The sequence below is a fragment of the Arachis ipaensis genome, chromosome B10 (genome assembly GCF_059453495.1).
Source record: "Arachis ipaensis isolate K30076 ecotype BB chromosome B10, ASM5945349v1, whole genome shotgun sequence".
Classification (NCBI taxonomy): Eukaryota; Viridiplantae; Streptophyta; class Magnoliopsida; order Fabales; family Fabaceae; genus Arachis; species Arachis ipaensis.
This window is the reverse complement of record NC_142435.1, coordinates 858,284-875,337: the sequence shown is the minus strand read 5'-3', so window position 1 is coordinate 875,337 and position 17,054 is coordinate 858,284. Positions and strand designations below refer to the sequence as shown.

Sequence of the window (17,054 nt, the reverse complement as noted above, 5' to 3'; positions counted from 1 at the left end):
AATCAAGTCATCCAGATAGAATAATATAATATTTCTTTGAGTAGTTTTCTTCTATATATATAGAGAAGTGTGTTCTCCTTTTGTCAAGAGAGAGTGTTATTGTAGTTTCCTTGTGATAGAGAGAAGTTGTAATTCTCAAAGAAAGTTATTCAATTGTTTCCATATTTTATATAAATTTCTAATTTTTCATCTTTATATTTTGCTGTGTCATTTGTCTGGTACCTAACAGTGGTATCAGAGCCTAAGGTTGCTGATTAATTTTTTTTTCTGCTGCGAGTTACCGTCTAAAAAAAAAGGCAGCAAAGTATGAAATTCCAAAATTCAGTGGGAGTAATTTTTCCATATGGAAATTGAAAATAAAAGCCATTATGAGAAAAGACAATTGCGTGACAGCAATTGAAAGTAGACCCACTGGAATTACAGATGAAAAATGGAAGGAGATGGACAACAATGCTGTTGCAAACTTACACTTGGCACTAGCTGATTCAGTTTTATCAAGTGTAGCAGAGAAAAAGACAGCAAAGGAAATTTGGAATGCTCTCACCAAATTATATGAAGTCAAGTCACTTCACAACAAGATATTCTTGAAGAGAAGACTTTATACTCTTCGAATGAGTGAATCCACATCGGCAACGGATCACATCAACAATCTAAATACGCTATTTTTCCAACTCTCATTGTTGGAATATACCATAGCGAAAAACGAACGTGCAGAGCTCTTACTTCAAAGTCTACCAGATTCATATGATCAGCTTATCATTAACTTAACTAATAATGTTTTGACTGATTATCTTTCTTTTGATGACATGGCTGCTGCGGTTCTTGAAGAAGAATCTAGGCGCAAGAATAAGGAAAATAGATTAGAAAGCTCAAAACAAGCAGAGGCTTTGTTGATGACAAGAGGGAAATCAATGGAGCGTGGTTTCAGTGGGAGTCAAAGTAGACCAAAGTCACAAAGTAAGAAGCAGGTCAAATGCTACAATTATGGAAAGAGAGGGCACTTCAAGAAAGATTGTTGGAATAAGAAGAGTATAGAGAAGATTCCAAAAGGATCAAGTTCTCAAGGATGTGTTACGAGCACCTCTGATGATAGAGAAATCCTGTATGGCGAAGCAACAATTGGTTCTAAAGGTAGCAAACAGCTCACTGATGTTTGGATTGTTGATTCAGGAGCAACATGGCACATGACTCCTCATCGTGATTGGTTTTATACATATGAACCTGTCTCGAAAGGATCGGTGTTTATGGGAAACGATCATGCCTTAGAAATAAAAATGTTTGATGGTTCTATTCGTTCACTTCAAGGGGTAAGACACGTAAAAGGCTTGAAGAAGAATTTGTTGTCGATTGGAAAATTGGATGAACTTGGCTGCAAGACCCATATTGAAGGTGGGATCTTGAAAGTTGTTAAAGGAGCTCTTGTGGTAATAAAATCAGAAAAGATTGCAGCAAATCTATACATGCTTGTGGGAGATACTTTGCAAGAGGCAGAGGCATCAGTTGCTTCAACAAGCCAAGAAGAAATGACGATGATATGGCATTGCAAACTAGGCCACATGTCAGAACGAGGCTTGAATATTCTTGTAGAACGTAATCTCATTCCCGGGTTCAAATCGGTAAACTTACCATTTTGTAAGCACTGCGTTACAAGCAAACAACATAGATTGACGTTTGGTAGATCAACTGCTCGGAGTAAGCACATATTGGAGTTGATTCATTCTGATGTGTGGGAATCGCCGGAGATGTCCCTAGGAGGAGCAAAATATCTTGTAATCATTTATTGATGATTACTCTAGGAGGCTATAGGTGTACCCGATCAAGAATAAGTCAGACGTGTTTGCGATGTTCAAAGAGTTCAAAGCAAAGTTAGAACTTGAATCTGGAAAGAAGATCAAGTGCTTAAAGACAGATAATGGAGGAGAATATGTCGATGGTGATTTTCTAACATTTTGTAAGCAAGCAGGTATTCAACGGCAATTCACAGTTGCATATACGCCTCAGCAAAATGGTGTAGCATAGCGAATGAATAGGACTCTCCTAGAAAGAGCACGAGCTATGTTACAAACTGCAGGTTTAGCTAAGTCTTTTTGGGCAGAAGCTGTTAAAACCGCCTGTTATGTGATAAATCGGTCACCATCAACTGCAATTGGATTGAAGACACCAATGGAGATGTGGCAAGGTAAGCCACCTAATTATTCTTCTTTACATATATTTGGTTGTCCTGTGTACGTAATGTACAATTCCCAAGAAAGAACAAAGCTGGACCCAAAGTCTAAAAAATATATATTCTCGGGTTATGCTGACGGAGTTAAGGGGTATCACTTGTGGGATCCCACTGCCCGCAAGGTAGTTGTCAGTAGATATGTGATATTTGCAGAAGATGAATTGCAAAAGGAACAAGAAAATGACAGCATTGTTAAAGAGATAACCACTGTTCAAATAGATGAAAAATGCAAAGAAGGTGTTGACTTCAATGAAATATTTTCTCCAGTGGTGAGACTAACTACTATTAGAGTAGTTTTGGCTATGTGTGCTACATTTGATTTACATCTAGAGCAATTAGATGTAAAGACTGCTTTTCTTCATGGAGAACTTGAAGAAGAGATATATATGCTCCAACCAGAAGGTTTTGAAGAACAAGGAAAAGAAAACTTGGTTTGCAGGTTAACTAAATCTCTGTACGGTCTAAAGCAGGCGCCAAGGTGTTGGTACAAGAGATTTGATTCTTTCATTATTAGCCTTGGATACAACAGACTTAGTTCAGATCATTGTACTTATTACAAGAGGTTTGGTGATAATGATTTCATCATTCTGCTGTTGTATGTGGATGACATATTGGTGGTAGGTCCCAACAAAGATCAAATCCAAGAATTGAAGGCACGGTTGGCTAGGGAGTTTGATATGAAAGACTTGGGACCAGCAAACAAGATTTTAGGGATACAAATTCACCGAGACAAAAAAGATAAGAAGATTTGGCTATCGCAAAAGAATTATTTGAAGAAAATCTTGCAACGCTTCAATATGCAAGAATGTAAGCCAATTTCAACCCCACTTCCTATGAATTTCAAATTATCCTCAAGTATGTACCTTAGTAGTGAAGCAGAGAGGATGGAAATGTCTCGAATACCGTATGCATCAGCGGTGGGAAGCCTTATGTATGCCATGATCTGTACAAGGCCAGATATTGCTCAAGCAGTTGCGGTGGTAAGTCGATTTATGGCAGATCTGGGTAAAGAGCATTGGAATGTTGTTAAGAGGATCTTGAGATACATCAAAGGGACCTCGAATGTTGCATTATGTTTTGGAGGATCGGAATTCATTGTCAATGGATATGTCGACTCAGATTTTGCAGGTGATCTTGATAAACGAAAATCTACTACAGGATATGTGTTCATGCTTGCAGGAGGAGCTGTGAGCTGGCTATCTAAATTACAAACTATTGTAGCTTTATCTACTACAGAATCTGAATATATGGCAGCTACACAAGCATGCAAGGAAGCTATTTGGATCCAAAGGTTGATAGAAGAACTCGGGCACAAACAACAGAAGATTTCTGTGTATTGTGACAGTCAGAGTACCTTGCACATTGCAAGGAATTCTGCCTTTCATTCAAGAACAAAACACATTGGAGTACAATATCACTTTATTCGAGAAGTAGTAGAAGAAGGAAGTGTTGATATGCAGAAGATTCACACGAAAGATAACCTAACAGATGCCATGACAAAACCAATCAACACGAAAAAGTTTGAATGGTGTAGATCCTCATACGACCTATGGAATACATGAGTAACATGAATTTTAAAAATTTATCAAAATTAGCTTTAAGTGGGAGATTGTGAAAAAATAGTAAAGCTAATTTTAGAAAATATATAAATAAATAATAACTAAATAAAATGAAAGGTAATAAACAATCTTAATTTATAACCTTAGAATTTTAATGGTTGAAAAAGAGAAGAATTATATACCTCTAATTAACGGATGGTTCATATTGAAGAGACTCACATATAAATTGAGTTTTTATTTAATTCATTTTAATCAAGTCATCCAGATAGAATAACATAATATTTCTTTGAGTAGTTTTCTTCTATATATATAGAGAGAAGTGTGTTCTCCTTTTGTCAAGAGAGAGTGTTATTGTAGTCTCCTTGTGATAGAGAGAAGTTGTAATTCTCAAAGAAAGTTATTCAATTATTTCCATATTTTATACAAATTTCTAATTTTTTATCTCTATATTTTGCTGTGTCATTTGTCTGGTACCTAATAGATATTAGATTTTAACAATTTTGGTATTGAATAAATTAGCCTATAACAAAAAAAAAAACACAAAATGATTTTTGCTAATTTAGAATATTAGATAATATAATCCCTAATAAAAAAAACAAATTAATCTTTAACTTTTTTAAAAAAGAGACAAGTTAGTCTTTAATTTTCTAAAAAATAATATGGTCGATGATTAAAATTTCTAGAATTCATAAGAAACTAATTTGTTCACATTTATTTTATTAACAACTAATTTATTTAATAGTCTATAATATCATAAATCGATTTATGAATTTTTAAACACTAATAATTATTTATCTAATATAAAAATCATTAAAAACAATTTAAAATATTTTAATTTGAATTATGTGAATTCAGATTCTATTTTTTTAAGAATAAATAAATAAAAGTATACATAAAAAATTTTGAGATGGACAAAAATACACGCTAAAAATTCGTAAAAACTATTTTCAATGAACAAAAATATACACTAAATTAAAGATTCATAAATATCAAAGTCTTACTAATCATATGACACTTTTGTCTATTGAAAATAACCTTTGAGCTGTACTTTTGTATTTACAAATCTTTTATATGTATTTTTATTCACCCCAAATTTCTTCATATGTGCCTTTGTCCGTTTATTTTTTTTTATAGGTTTAATTTGACAAATTTTTTTAAAGAGGTGTTTGTATATTTTAAAAGCAGAAATTTATTATTTTGTGTTTGATAAATCGAAAAGATCGTATACCTGTGCTTATAATTTTTAAAGATAGTGATACTTTTAAAAATATTTAAGATAAGACTTTTTTAAAGTTGACTTGCGTTTATTAAAATTAAAAATATCTTATACATTAATTAATTTCTAAATTTAATTTTTATATTTATATTTATTATAATATTTTTAAATTTCAAAAATTATTTTACTAAATATATTATTATTATTATTTGTGCTTATTGAAAATTATTTATTAAAATATTTTTTAATAATAAAAATTTTACAAAATAAGTCATAAAAAGGTCAAAGGTCAGCAATAGGCATTCAAGACAAAATTGTTTGATTTCAAAAATGAATGTGGTTTAGTTTTTTTTAGGGGTTGTTTATTCTGATCGAGGAAAGGAAGAAGTGGCAAGGGATGATGAGTTGATGACGATGATAATGTGACAAAGGGGTATATGGATAAAATTGAAAGAAAAAAATGATTAATTATTAACTTATTAAAGTTTTAATGGAACATAAAAGTTAAATTTTTAAAACGTATTAAGATTTAGTGGTAGAATTGAAATTTTAGGTGTTTAGAATAGTATATCTTTCTCTTGCACAAATATTTTTATGAATAAACATTTATATTAATCTTAAAAAATTTAACTCAGATACTTTAATTTTTAATCAATTTTTATTTTTTCAAATGAATTGGCTCCTATATAAAAAAACACTAATTTATCTTATACAAATACTTGTTAAAAATTTAATTATCTTATAATAAAATTTATTAAAAATTTATTTGTTTAATATGTGTATTAAAAATTTTAAAATGATAAAATTTATTAAAAATAAAAGTATCTAATTTAAAATTTATTAAAAATTATATACTTTATATTATTGATTAGTATATCAATAGACATATACAAACTCATAAATTTAATATTTTATAATTTTGAATTGAATTCTCTCACTTGATTTTTTTTTAATAGTATGTAGATCTTAAAAATGGTAATTCACATTTTTTTGAAGTAAAAAAATTCAACACAACAAGGTGGAGCAAAAGAAAAGAAACGAAAATTCATAATGCCAAAAATAACAATCTCTAATTATCTCCGTCATTGCCATCAACAACTATAGGGTTCACCATCAATCCACTCATCGTAACTTGTAAATGATCTGTTAATAATGTCCACCACAGTTAAACCTTGATTTTTGAAGATTCTATCATTTCTTTCTAGTTGAATTATCTAGATGACTGCAAAAAACCAACCAACCACTGCTTCTGTTCTATCTTTCTCGCTGATATATCCGTCCAACTTTCATAGTGTTGCTTGAGCGTACTTGGAATAGTCCATATCCTTCCAAGAGCGAACAACCAAACACACTACACCTGTCAAGTGAGCTCACAACTAATGAATAAGTGAAAAACAATTTCAACAGGCTTATGACATAAAACACACATGTTATCATTCTGGCCAATAACACCTAAGCTACACCGTCTTTTCCTTGTATTCACCCTATCAAACAGTACAAACCAAGTAAACAACTCAACCCTTGGTGGGACAAATCCTCTCCAAATAGTACTAGTAAAGCTATAGTTTGTGATATCCGCTGGAAGTACCTCTGCCTGCAATACCTGCACAAATGAGTTAGTAGAATAAACACCTTTTTTTTTTATCAAATTTCCAGACCACTCTATCCTTTCTCAGTTGTCAATTTTACTGATTGCAGAATCGAATGAAGCTAGTTTACTAGTTCCAGCTCACATTGAAATAACTCTCGTCGCCACTAGAAATTCCAAATCCATTCTAACCCATCCCAAAACTCACAATCCCCTATGACAGATCTTTGAAGATTTGAGACCAAAAAAAGTATTGGAAAAGTAACTTTTAGAGCACTACAAGGTAACCAGCTATCCTCCTAAAAGCGGATTATCCTGCCATCCCCTAGTTCCATAGCCAAGCCTCTGATGATCTTCTCTCTCACTTGTGGCTCCCTGATTTGTAGTTGACAAATATCCTTCCAAGGACCTATTTTATAGCTGATCACAAATCATCTCAGAAGGATTCATGTTATTATAGGAACATATAATTTTCTTCCAAAGTGGACAATCCTCTTTCGAAAATCTCCACCACCACTTGAACAGGAGCGCTGTATTTCGAATTACCGCATCACCAACTCCCAAACTTTTTGCCTTTTTGGGGGGTCAGTACAACTTTTTATTTTACTAGAGGCATCCCGTCCCTCCCATCCTCCTTACTACACAAAAAGTGTCTCTGTAAGGATATTATTTTTTCTGCTACTGCCTTCGTCATTTTGTACAAGCTGAGATAGTAAATATGCAGGCTATTAAGAACAGATTTAATGAGAACCAGCTTATCTGCTTTATTCAGAGACTTCACTTTCCACATACTTAGCTTTCTCCTACCTTGTCAATCATTGGTTTCAATGTCTTGAACAACTTTGAATTTGTCCCCAAAAAAATGTCAAGATATCTGATAGGTAAATACGCCTCTTTACACCCCAATAGTTAACACATCTGTTGTGCCTAACTCTGCTCACAATTAACCAGGATCAAGCTGGACTTGTCAAAATTAATACTCAACCCTGATATCATCTCAAAGCACCGCAGCAACCGCTTATAGTTTCTAATTGTCTCTTCTTTAGAAGGACAAAAAAGTATAATATCATCCGGCATCCGCAAACTGCAAATGTGACAACTCAATGTTATTCCTTCCAACCAACTACGGAGTAATGCGTCCATTCTGCGCTACCTCTCTAATCATCATATGTAGAACATCCACAACAAGCACAAATAGAAAGGGAGAAAGAGGATCCCCTTATCGTAGACCCCTTTCCATTTTGAATGGCTTAGAGAGAGAGCCATTTATTAGGACCGACATAGACACAGAACACACACACTCCTTTATTCGCTCCCTCCTTCTACGGCCAAACCCCATCTTCTGCAAAACAATATCCACAAAACTCCACTTGACTCTATCATAAGCCTTTTGAAAGTCTAGTTTAATAATTCTCGAACTCTTTTTCTTCAACTTCAGCCACTGCACAGTTTCACATGCAATCAAAGCCCTATCATGTATCTTTCTACCCTGCACAAAAGCACTCTGTGTTTCTTCTACCAACCCTGGCATTATCTTCCGCATCCTCTGAACCGGGATCTTTGATATAACCTTATAAACACAACCCACCATACTAATCGGCCTAAGGTCCTTGATTTCTTTAACTCCAACAAACTTTGGCGTCAAAGCCACCCAAGCAACATTCGCAACCCAAGGTAAAATAGCTGACTAAAAGAATCCTATCACGGCTGCAGTGAACTCCCCACCAACATCCTCCCAACACTTCTTAATGAAATTCATATTATACCCATCACTGTTTGGTGCCTTAGTTGACTCACAATCCCAAACTGCATCCTTAATTTTCTCATTAGACGGCATCCATTCCAACTCTGCTGTCTCTTCCTCAGTTATCCGGTTAACCAATCCATCACGAAATCCTATCACCGGCGAGGTCTCCTGATGATATAAATTCTTATAAAAGTCTCTGAAGAAACCTTAATCCTTGCTTGATTTCTCACTATCCTCCCATGAATCAGTAAGAACTCAATCTGATTGTTTCTCCTTCAAGCTGAGGCTAGATTGTGAAAATAGCAGGTGTTCTTATCCATCTCCTTGGCATGTCTGGATCGCGACAACTACTTCCAATGTAACTCTTTTTTTATATATCATTTCTTACAAGAGCTCACCAGTGCCCTCCTTCTTGCTTCTACAGTTCTATCAACAACTCCATTACTAACCATATCATCTACTTTCTTTATCTCTTCTTCAAAATTCATAATTTTCATATCCATGTTCCTAAAATTTTCTTTATGCCATTTACCCGGTGGGACCGTCAAAGCCTTTAGCTTGTCAATGAATTGTACGTCGCTCAAATTCCTCCACTCCTCCTTCACCATCCTCAAGAAATCCTCATAAGTAAACCAAGCATCCAAACTCCAAAAAGGTCTCAACCCCCTCCTAATCTTGTGATATCCACAATCAATGGATAGTGGTCTGATAAACCTCTCCGACCTCCTCTAAGCCTTGTTTCAAGAAATTCTTCCAAACACTCCAAACTAACCAAAACTTTATCAATGCGGTTACACGACTGACTCCTAAACTATGGGAATATACGATCAGCAAGTACAAGGTCCAAAAGCTCCATATTTTGAATCCAAGATTTAAACTCAGCTGCAATCATTGTCAAAGTGGTAACTCATCTTTAAGGGTAGTTTCAAGTTACAGTCTTGCAGATCATCAATGTCTGAGTAATAATCATGAGAAATGAAACACCCCGTGGAGGTGTTCAATAGATAACATAACAATAAAAATAAAATTATAGATTAGTTAAAGTAAATAAATAAATAATATTTTGAACATAAAATATTTATTAAATAATAATAATACATAAATAATATAAAAATATATAACAAATTGAACATGTTATAAATATAATTGTAAATATAATAATAAAATAATAATATTATATCACATTGTGCCATTTGGATTGGATTGAATCGATTATGAACAATAGATCCAAAATCCGATCCGATTCAACAGTTTGTAAAAAATAGAATCTAATCAAATCTAAATTAGTGTAATTTTAATCGATTTTTTTATTTGAATTGGATTGGATAAACGGTTTAATTTCAATCAACTCAAAATTAAACACCCTAGTTGAGCCTCATTCTCCATTTCTTGTTTTCCACGGTCTCCATAGGAATTTCCATTCTATATCCTTTCAAATTCTTATGAAATTTCTAATGAAAAAAATTAAAAGAATAAAAAAGAAAACATAAGATATTGAAATACCATACAAATAAATTTTGTCCAAATTTTAAAACAACAAATTAATTAAAGTTTAACATTAAAATTTTAAAAAATAAAATAACACAACATAATATAGGAAAATAAGATAAGTCTTGATACAAAATCCAATGATAGAGTCCATAAAACCAAAAGCTTCATACTTCAAATAAACAACTCCAAGTTCCTGTTAAAATAAATTAAAAAATATATATGTGAACATACATCTACGAATAAGAATACAAGAAATTAAACAAAATCAAAATAGACACACACAATAAGTAAATTTTGTTCTCTCTACTTTGTATGCACTAAGGCAAGAACTAAAACAATAGCTTCAGCCTACTTTCTACTAGCACCACATAATTTTGATCAAAGTTGTAAAAACTGACCTGCAATCTGTAATATTTGAATTGATGATTGCTGCCTCAGTCACCTCACTCATCATATACAAGAATCGGATGGATGGTGGATCTGGGGAAATGGATCCTCTCCATTTTTTTTCACTGGAGAGAATAAAGTGTGATCTCTCACCTTTAATTTTATAAGTGAGACCAGAAATTAATAAGAGAGAGAGAACAATGAATGGTGAGATTAAACACTGGACACTATCCAGTTTTTTTCCCACTGGAGAGGATCCACTCCCGTGGATCTGGTATAGATTAACTTTGTACAACCACGCAATGACAGCTTTTAAGAAGCGGAAGACGCTTGAAGCTAGATGAAAGAAGCTCTGGTGTATGAAGATTTGTACAACCACTCAATGACAATAATTCAAGATGCGAAAGATGCTGCAAGTTCGAAAGTCAACTCTCCAGTATAATGCAATGGGGTAATATACAAGAATTGAATGGATGGGGAAACTCTGATATAAATCGAAAATTTTTAAAATCATGCAATGACAACTTTTTAAGACTAGAAAAATACCTGAAGTTTGAAGACAAACTCTCCATCATAACGCATTTGGAAAATTTCAAGGAATGAAAGGATGGTGGAAGCTCTTATATAGACCAAAGATTGTTACAATTTCTCAATGTCAGGTCTTTAAGACTAGAAAGATACTTGAAGTTCAAAGGCAAACTCTCCAGCATAATGGAGTTGGAAATTTCCAAGGATTGAATAGATGGTGGAAGCTCTGATATAGATAGAAGAATGCTACAATCTTTCAATGTCAGGTCTTTAAGACTAAAAAGATACTTGAAGTTCGAAGGCAAACTCTTGAGCATAATGCATTTGGAAATTTCCAAGGATTGAATGGATGGTGGAAGCTCTGATATAGATCGAAGACTGTTACAATCATTTAATGTCAGGTCTTTAAGATTAGAAAGATACTTGAAGTTCGAAGGCAAACTATCCAGCATAAAGCATTTGGAAATTTCCAAGGATTGAATGGATGGTGGAAGCTCTAATATAGATGGAAGATTGTTACAATATCTCAATGTCAGGTATTTAAGACTAGAAAGATACTTGAAGTTCGAAGGCAAACTCTCCAGCATAAGGCAGTTGAAAATTTCCAAAGATTGAATGGATGGTGGAAGCTCTGATATAGATAGAAGAATGCTACAATCTCTCAATGTCAGATCTTTAAGACTAGAAAAATACCTGAAGTTTGAAGACAAACTCTCGAGCATAATGCATTTGGAAATTTCCAAGGATTGAATGGATGGTGGAAGCTCTAATATAGATAGACGATTGTAACAATATCTCAATGTCAGGTATTTAAGACTAGAAAGATACTTGAAGTTCGAAGGCAAACTCTCCAGCATAATGCAGTTGGAAATTTTCAAGGATTGAATAGATGGTGGAAGCTCTGATATAGATAGAAGAATGCTACAATCTTTCAATGTCAGGTCTTTAAGACTAAAAAGATACTTGAAGTTCGAAGGCAAACTCTTGAGCATAATGCATTTGGAAATTTCCAAGGATTGAATGGATGGTGGAAGCTCTGATATAGATCGAAGACTGTTACAATTATTTAATGTCAGGTCTTTAAGATTAGAAAGATACTTGAAGTTCGAAGGCAAACTATCCAGCATAAAGCATTTGAAAATTTCCAAGGATTGAATGGATGGTGGAAGCTCTGATATAGATAGAAGATTGTTACAATATCTCAATGTCAGGTATTTAAGACTAGAAAGATACTTGAAGTTCGAAGGCAAACTCTCCGGCATAATGCAGTTGAAAATTTCCAAGTATTGAATGGATGGTGGAAGCTCTGATATAGATCGAGGACTGTTACAATCATTTAATGTCAGGTCTTCAATACTAGAAAGATACTTGAAGGTCCAAGGCAAACTATCCCGCAATAGCATAATGCATTTGGAAATTTCCAAGGATTGAATGGATGGTGGAAGCTCTGATATAGATCGAAGATTGTTACGATCTCTCAATCTCAGATACACATGATGATTGATCTTCGATGGCAAACTTTCCCGCCACATGAGCATTCTGCCACTAGTACGCACGTCTGGAATGAATGGTGGAAGCTTTATTTTATGCCAAAAACTTCTACCATCATGCACTGATAGGCTTTTAAGATGCGGAGGAAGATGCATGATGCTCAAAAGCAAAGGCAAACTCCCTGGAAATACTTCTAGAGACAACTGTACACAATTCGTTAACTGAGGACCAACAGGAATTTGCATAAACTGAGAATTATTACTTATGCACCATAAATAACTCCATTGGAGGCTCGATCCACCAACAACCAAGAAAGACATTTGTTCGGAATACCGTAGCCCATCAAACAGGACTAGAAGCTTCGGTTTCCCAATATGTTTATTCTCTCTGCAATTAGGAAGCCTGTAATAGTTTGTAGATCTCAGAAAAGATAACTCATCTTTACGGGTAGTCTCAAGTTGCAGATCATCAATATCTGAGTAATCATGAGAAATGAAGCACCCCGTGGAGGAGTTCAATAGTTCCATTGTAGTCTCTGCATAATATTGTAGAGCTTTAGCATCTGAGCATTCAAGATTCTTGAAGAGCTCCACGGAGGAGTTCAATGCTTCCGTTCTGTTAAAGGTTGAATTTATTGATCTTATTTCCTTTGTTGACAAGGACAAGCCCTTTGAAACTGAGGAACCTTCCATGAAAAGATGGTGAGTGGATTTCACGTGAAACTCACTTCCAAGGCTGATCAACTCTTTCACCGCAGATCCAATGTTGGGATTCCGCTGTGGCATTGATCTACTTAGATCATTTGTTGCTAAAACCAGAACTCCATCATTTTCATTGTAATTTGCCAATTTATGAACACCCCCTAACTTAGACAACTTCGACAGCATCAGAGGCTGAGTTGTATCATTTACCAAATCCTATGAAAAATAAAAACCAAAGCAACACAATCAGAGTGACTTTCAATTAGATGATTAAAATTTAGATGCCGTGAACTTTATGTGAAATTGATAATTAAGAGCCACAATTTAATCATGTCAACTTATTTAACAATTTTTATCTATCAAACAATTTTACATAAAATTTACTGTACCTGAATTTCCAGCTTGAAACAATAAGAGAGAAAGGATTGGAAACTGACTTTTAGTCAAACCAATTAACTTTAGTGTTTAGGTATATAATTTAAAATAAATAAAATAATTTTAAAAATATTAATTGATGGTAGTTGAAAAAAATTAATTAAGAATAAGAGAAAGTTTAGGGGGCAGCAACTTTTGTGTTTTGTGACCAGCACTTAACCATCAAAAGAAAAATGAGTGATCTCCCATCATTGGATGTAATCTCATACTATTAAAAACATTATTGATGGCCAATTGATGGTTACATAACACAAAAGTTACTGCCCCTAACACTCCTCTAAGAATAATTCAAAACAATGTATTCTTATCACCTGCATTATCGGCAAACCAGGCATAGGATGCTCCACATGCATCGGCATGTTTAATTTAGGCATTCCCAAAATATGCATCTCTATAATAGTATCAAGAATTTTTATGCCATCTACTTGAGTTCCCTGAAATTTATATCATATTGTTGGGTAACAGAGTTATATAAGTAGTAAATTTAACAACAATAGAGATAAGAAAAGTGGAACTGGCATACAATTAATATTTTACGTAGAAAAACCCTTGTGACAAGGGAAAAAATATCAGACAAGAAAGTTATTGGTTATGTAACATTACCCTTTTATTAATGTGCGAAAGCACTATAACCTTTCTAGTGATTAGGAGAGAACAATAAACTTTTGAGAACAATACCACTAAAAATCTCCTACTTATATATACGGAAAAGCTCTGCATACAAGCCCTAATGGCTTGTATGCCATACAAGTTCATTAAACAATAAGATCAAAATACGCGCTGCTTCAGGTACGTTGATTACACGCGCTATATAATATCGCGCGTATATCTAACTACCAGATTTAAAATATTTCTTTCCCTTTTCGTTTTCGTTATTTTGAGATTTCGTTCTTCTTCTTCTCCCGCGTTTACCCTCCTTCTTCTCCATTGTTCTTTTCTTCTCCTTTTCTCACTAGCATCTTCTTCGTTTAGGTTACCTTTGTCTCTCTCTGCAACTCCATCTTCGTTTTCTATTTTTGATTTGTTGTTTTTCGAAATCAAAGTTTGATCTCGTTTTGAAGATAATGGATCATACAACCTCAGATTGTCATCTGAATGCAGGCGAAGTGGATTATGAGTCAGAATCTAACGAAGTCCCTGAGGTTTGATTTACATAGGATTAGTATGAAATTTCTTTCAGTAATTTACATAGGATTACTGTGAAAGTAACACGTTTACGTGAATCTGTCGATTCAATGTATTAGTTGTGATTAATTACTTGGAATTTGTAGCAGACGCTCGGGTGTAGATCAATTCTTGTTTGGGTGTACTTTAGCTAGAAGTGTGGGTGTATCTACACTTTACTGGTTTTTTGTTATTTTAATTTACTTGTTGTTGTTCATCTGTATTATAACAGACATGATTAGGTGTGTTTTTAGAACTGTATTATATCTGCATGCTGTGTATTTACAGTTTATTGCTTTAAAAGTCATTCTGTAGTTGAGTTGTTGCGGTTAGGGTGTATCGTATTAGACATGATTGGGTGTATTTGAATCATATCTATGGGTGTATTTACAGTTCTGACACGGTGTCTTTTGCAGCCTGTCTCAGTTGTTGATGACGAGCTTGTTCCAAAGGTTGGAATGACCTTTACTACCCTTGAAGATGCTGGAAAATTTTACAGGAACTACGCCAAGGCTGCAGGTTTCTCTACAAGAGTTCGGTGCACAAATAGGAAGGGAAACGAGATTAAGAACCAACTGATTACATGTAGCAGAGAGGGAAAATGGAAATCTAAAATATCTCCGGCCGAGAAGACCAATCCGACAGCCGGTCTAAACTGTCCTGCAAGAATTTATATACACACATTGAAGGATGTCGGTGCTTGGATCATTTCAAAGGTTGTGCTGGATCATTCACACCCCTGCTGTCCAAGCAAAGCAGAGATGCTCAAACAGCACAGGGAACTAAGCATGTCCATTCGTCGTACGATAGAGAATAACGAGGAGGCCGGTATCAGACCAAGCAAAACCTACCAATCATATGTTGCGGCTGCCGGGGGTCACCGCGAGTTAAATTTTATCGAAAAGGACGTGAGGAATTACATTACCAGGGAAGTGCGGAATGTTTCCGAACAAGAAGATGCAAAGGAATTCGGGAAATATTTGTTAAGAATGAAAGAGAAGAATCCGAATTTCTTTTTTGAGCTCCAACTCGAAGAGGATCAATCGATTAAGCTGGCTTTTTGGGCCGATGCAAGAAGCAGAGCCGCCTTTGAGTATTTCGGAGACGTCATTTCATTCGACACCACCTACAACACAAACAGGTAACAAACTGTCCCTGTTTATGATGCCAAATTAATTTATTTTTACGAATCCGCAGTAGAGGTGTATATTGGCTGTTTCATTGGGTGTATGCGAAGCATTTGTTAGGGTGTAGCTAATGATTTTGCATTCTGGACCATGGTAATTTGTTTCAGGTATAATTTGGTCTGTGGTTCTTTTGTCGGGGTGAATCACCACGGTCAATCAACACTTCTCGGATGCTCTTTGATGAAGAACGAAGAAATTGAATCATTCAAATGGTTATTTCAAAGCTGGATTCGTTGCATGGGAGGAAACGCTCCGAAAGGGTTTCTCACCGATCAGTGCGCATCCATGAAAAGGGCTTTAGAGGCCTGTATGCCAACAACAGTTCACCGCTGGTGCATTTGGCACATCATGAAGAAGATTCCAAGCAAATTAAACGGGTACAAGGGACATGCCGATATCGAACAAGAAATGAGCCAAGTTGTTTGGAACTCTCAAAGCAAAGACTCATTCGATAGGAATTGGAACGATTTTCTGCTGAATTTTGGTCTTGGGGACAACAAGTGGCTTTCAGGTAATGTCTTTTTAAAATCTGCATCAGAGGTGTAAGTTACATATTTTCTCGGGTGTATTTATAGACTGTCTTTGGGTGTATTATGCAGATCTGTACGAAGACCGTCACATATGGGTTCCTATCTATCTGGATCACCATTTCTGGGCAGGGATGAGAAGCACACAAAGGAGCGAGAGCATGCATTCATTTTTTAACAAGTATATCACCCGGAACAGCTCGCTTATTCAGTTCGTCAAACAATACGATAATTGCCTCGGAAGCAGGGAGCAAGCAGAGAGAGAATCAGATGCTGCAGATTTTCATACGGTCATACCGTGTGCAACGAAATCCTGCATTGAAGCTCAGTTTCAAGATGCATACACTCACGCAAAGTTTAGGGAAGTCCAAGCGCAATTCAGAGGAAAGGCGAATTGCATCACCAGACTGAAGAATTCCGCTCTAGGCTATTCAGTATACGAAGTCGGAGAACAAGTTTCCAGCTCAATATTCAACAAGTTCGTGGTTACTTACGACTCGGTTGCAGCCGAGGTAAAATGCCATTGCTTATTATTCGAGTCGAGAGGGATACTGTGCCGTCACGCACTAAGCGTGTTAAGCTTCGAACAAGTAAGCCAAGTGTCACCGAGATACATACTGGAACGATGGAGCAAGAAGGTAAAGAGGCGACACACACACATCAAGAGCAGCCACGACGAGCCACTAATGGAGCCAAGAAGCAAGAGGTTCGACCAATTGGTTTTTCGTTCGCAAAATATATGCGAATTTGCCTCCGAATCGGAGGAGCTGACTGCAATTCTGCACCGCGCGTACGATAACGTCATGGCC

At 35.1% G+C, this 17,054-nt stretch overlaps 1 protein-coding gene across 1 annotated transcript; it reads right to left on the bottom strand.

Annotated features, from left to right (window-relative positions):
- Nucleotides 1-10,694: 10,694 nt before the first annotated feature.
- On the bottom strand, nt 10,695-13,887 carry LOC148578910 (uncharacterized). The gene is made up of 2 exons (XM_088502757.1): nt 13,679-13,887; nt 10,695-13,148 (listed from the first exon to the last, which is right to left on the bottom strand). The coding sequence occupies exons 1-2, from the start codon at nt 13,754-13,756 to the stop codon at nt 10,833-10,835; spliced, it is 2,394 nt and encodes a 797-aa protein (XP_088358883.1). The 5' UTR covers nt 13,757-13,887; the 3' UTR covers nt 10,695-10,832.
- Nucleotides 13,888-17,054: the final 3,167 nt, after the last annotated feature.

Excerpts from the sequence above, each read along its gene's own strand:
- LOC148578910 (XM_088502757.1), bottom strand. The coding sequence starts at position 13,756 with ATGCATATTTTGGGAATGCCTAAATTAAACATGCCGATGCATGTGGAG. Across the intron at positions 13,149-13,678 it reads CTGGTTTGCCGATAATGCAG|GATTTGGTAAATGATACAAC; the intron begins GTGATAAGAATA and ends TATTTTTCATAG.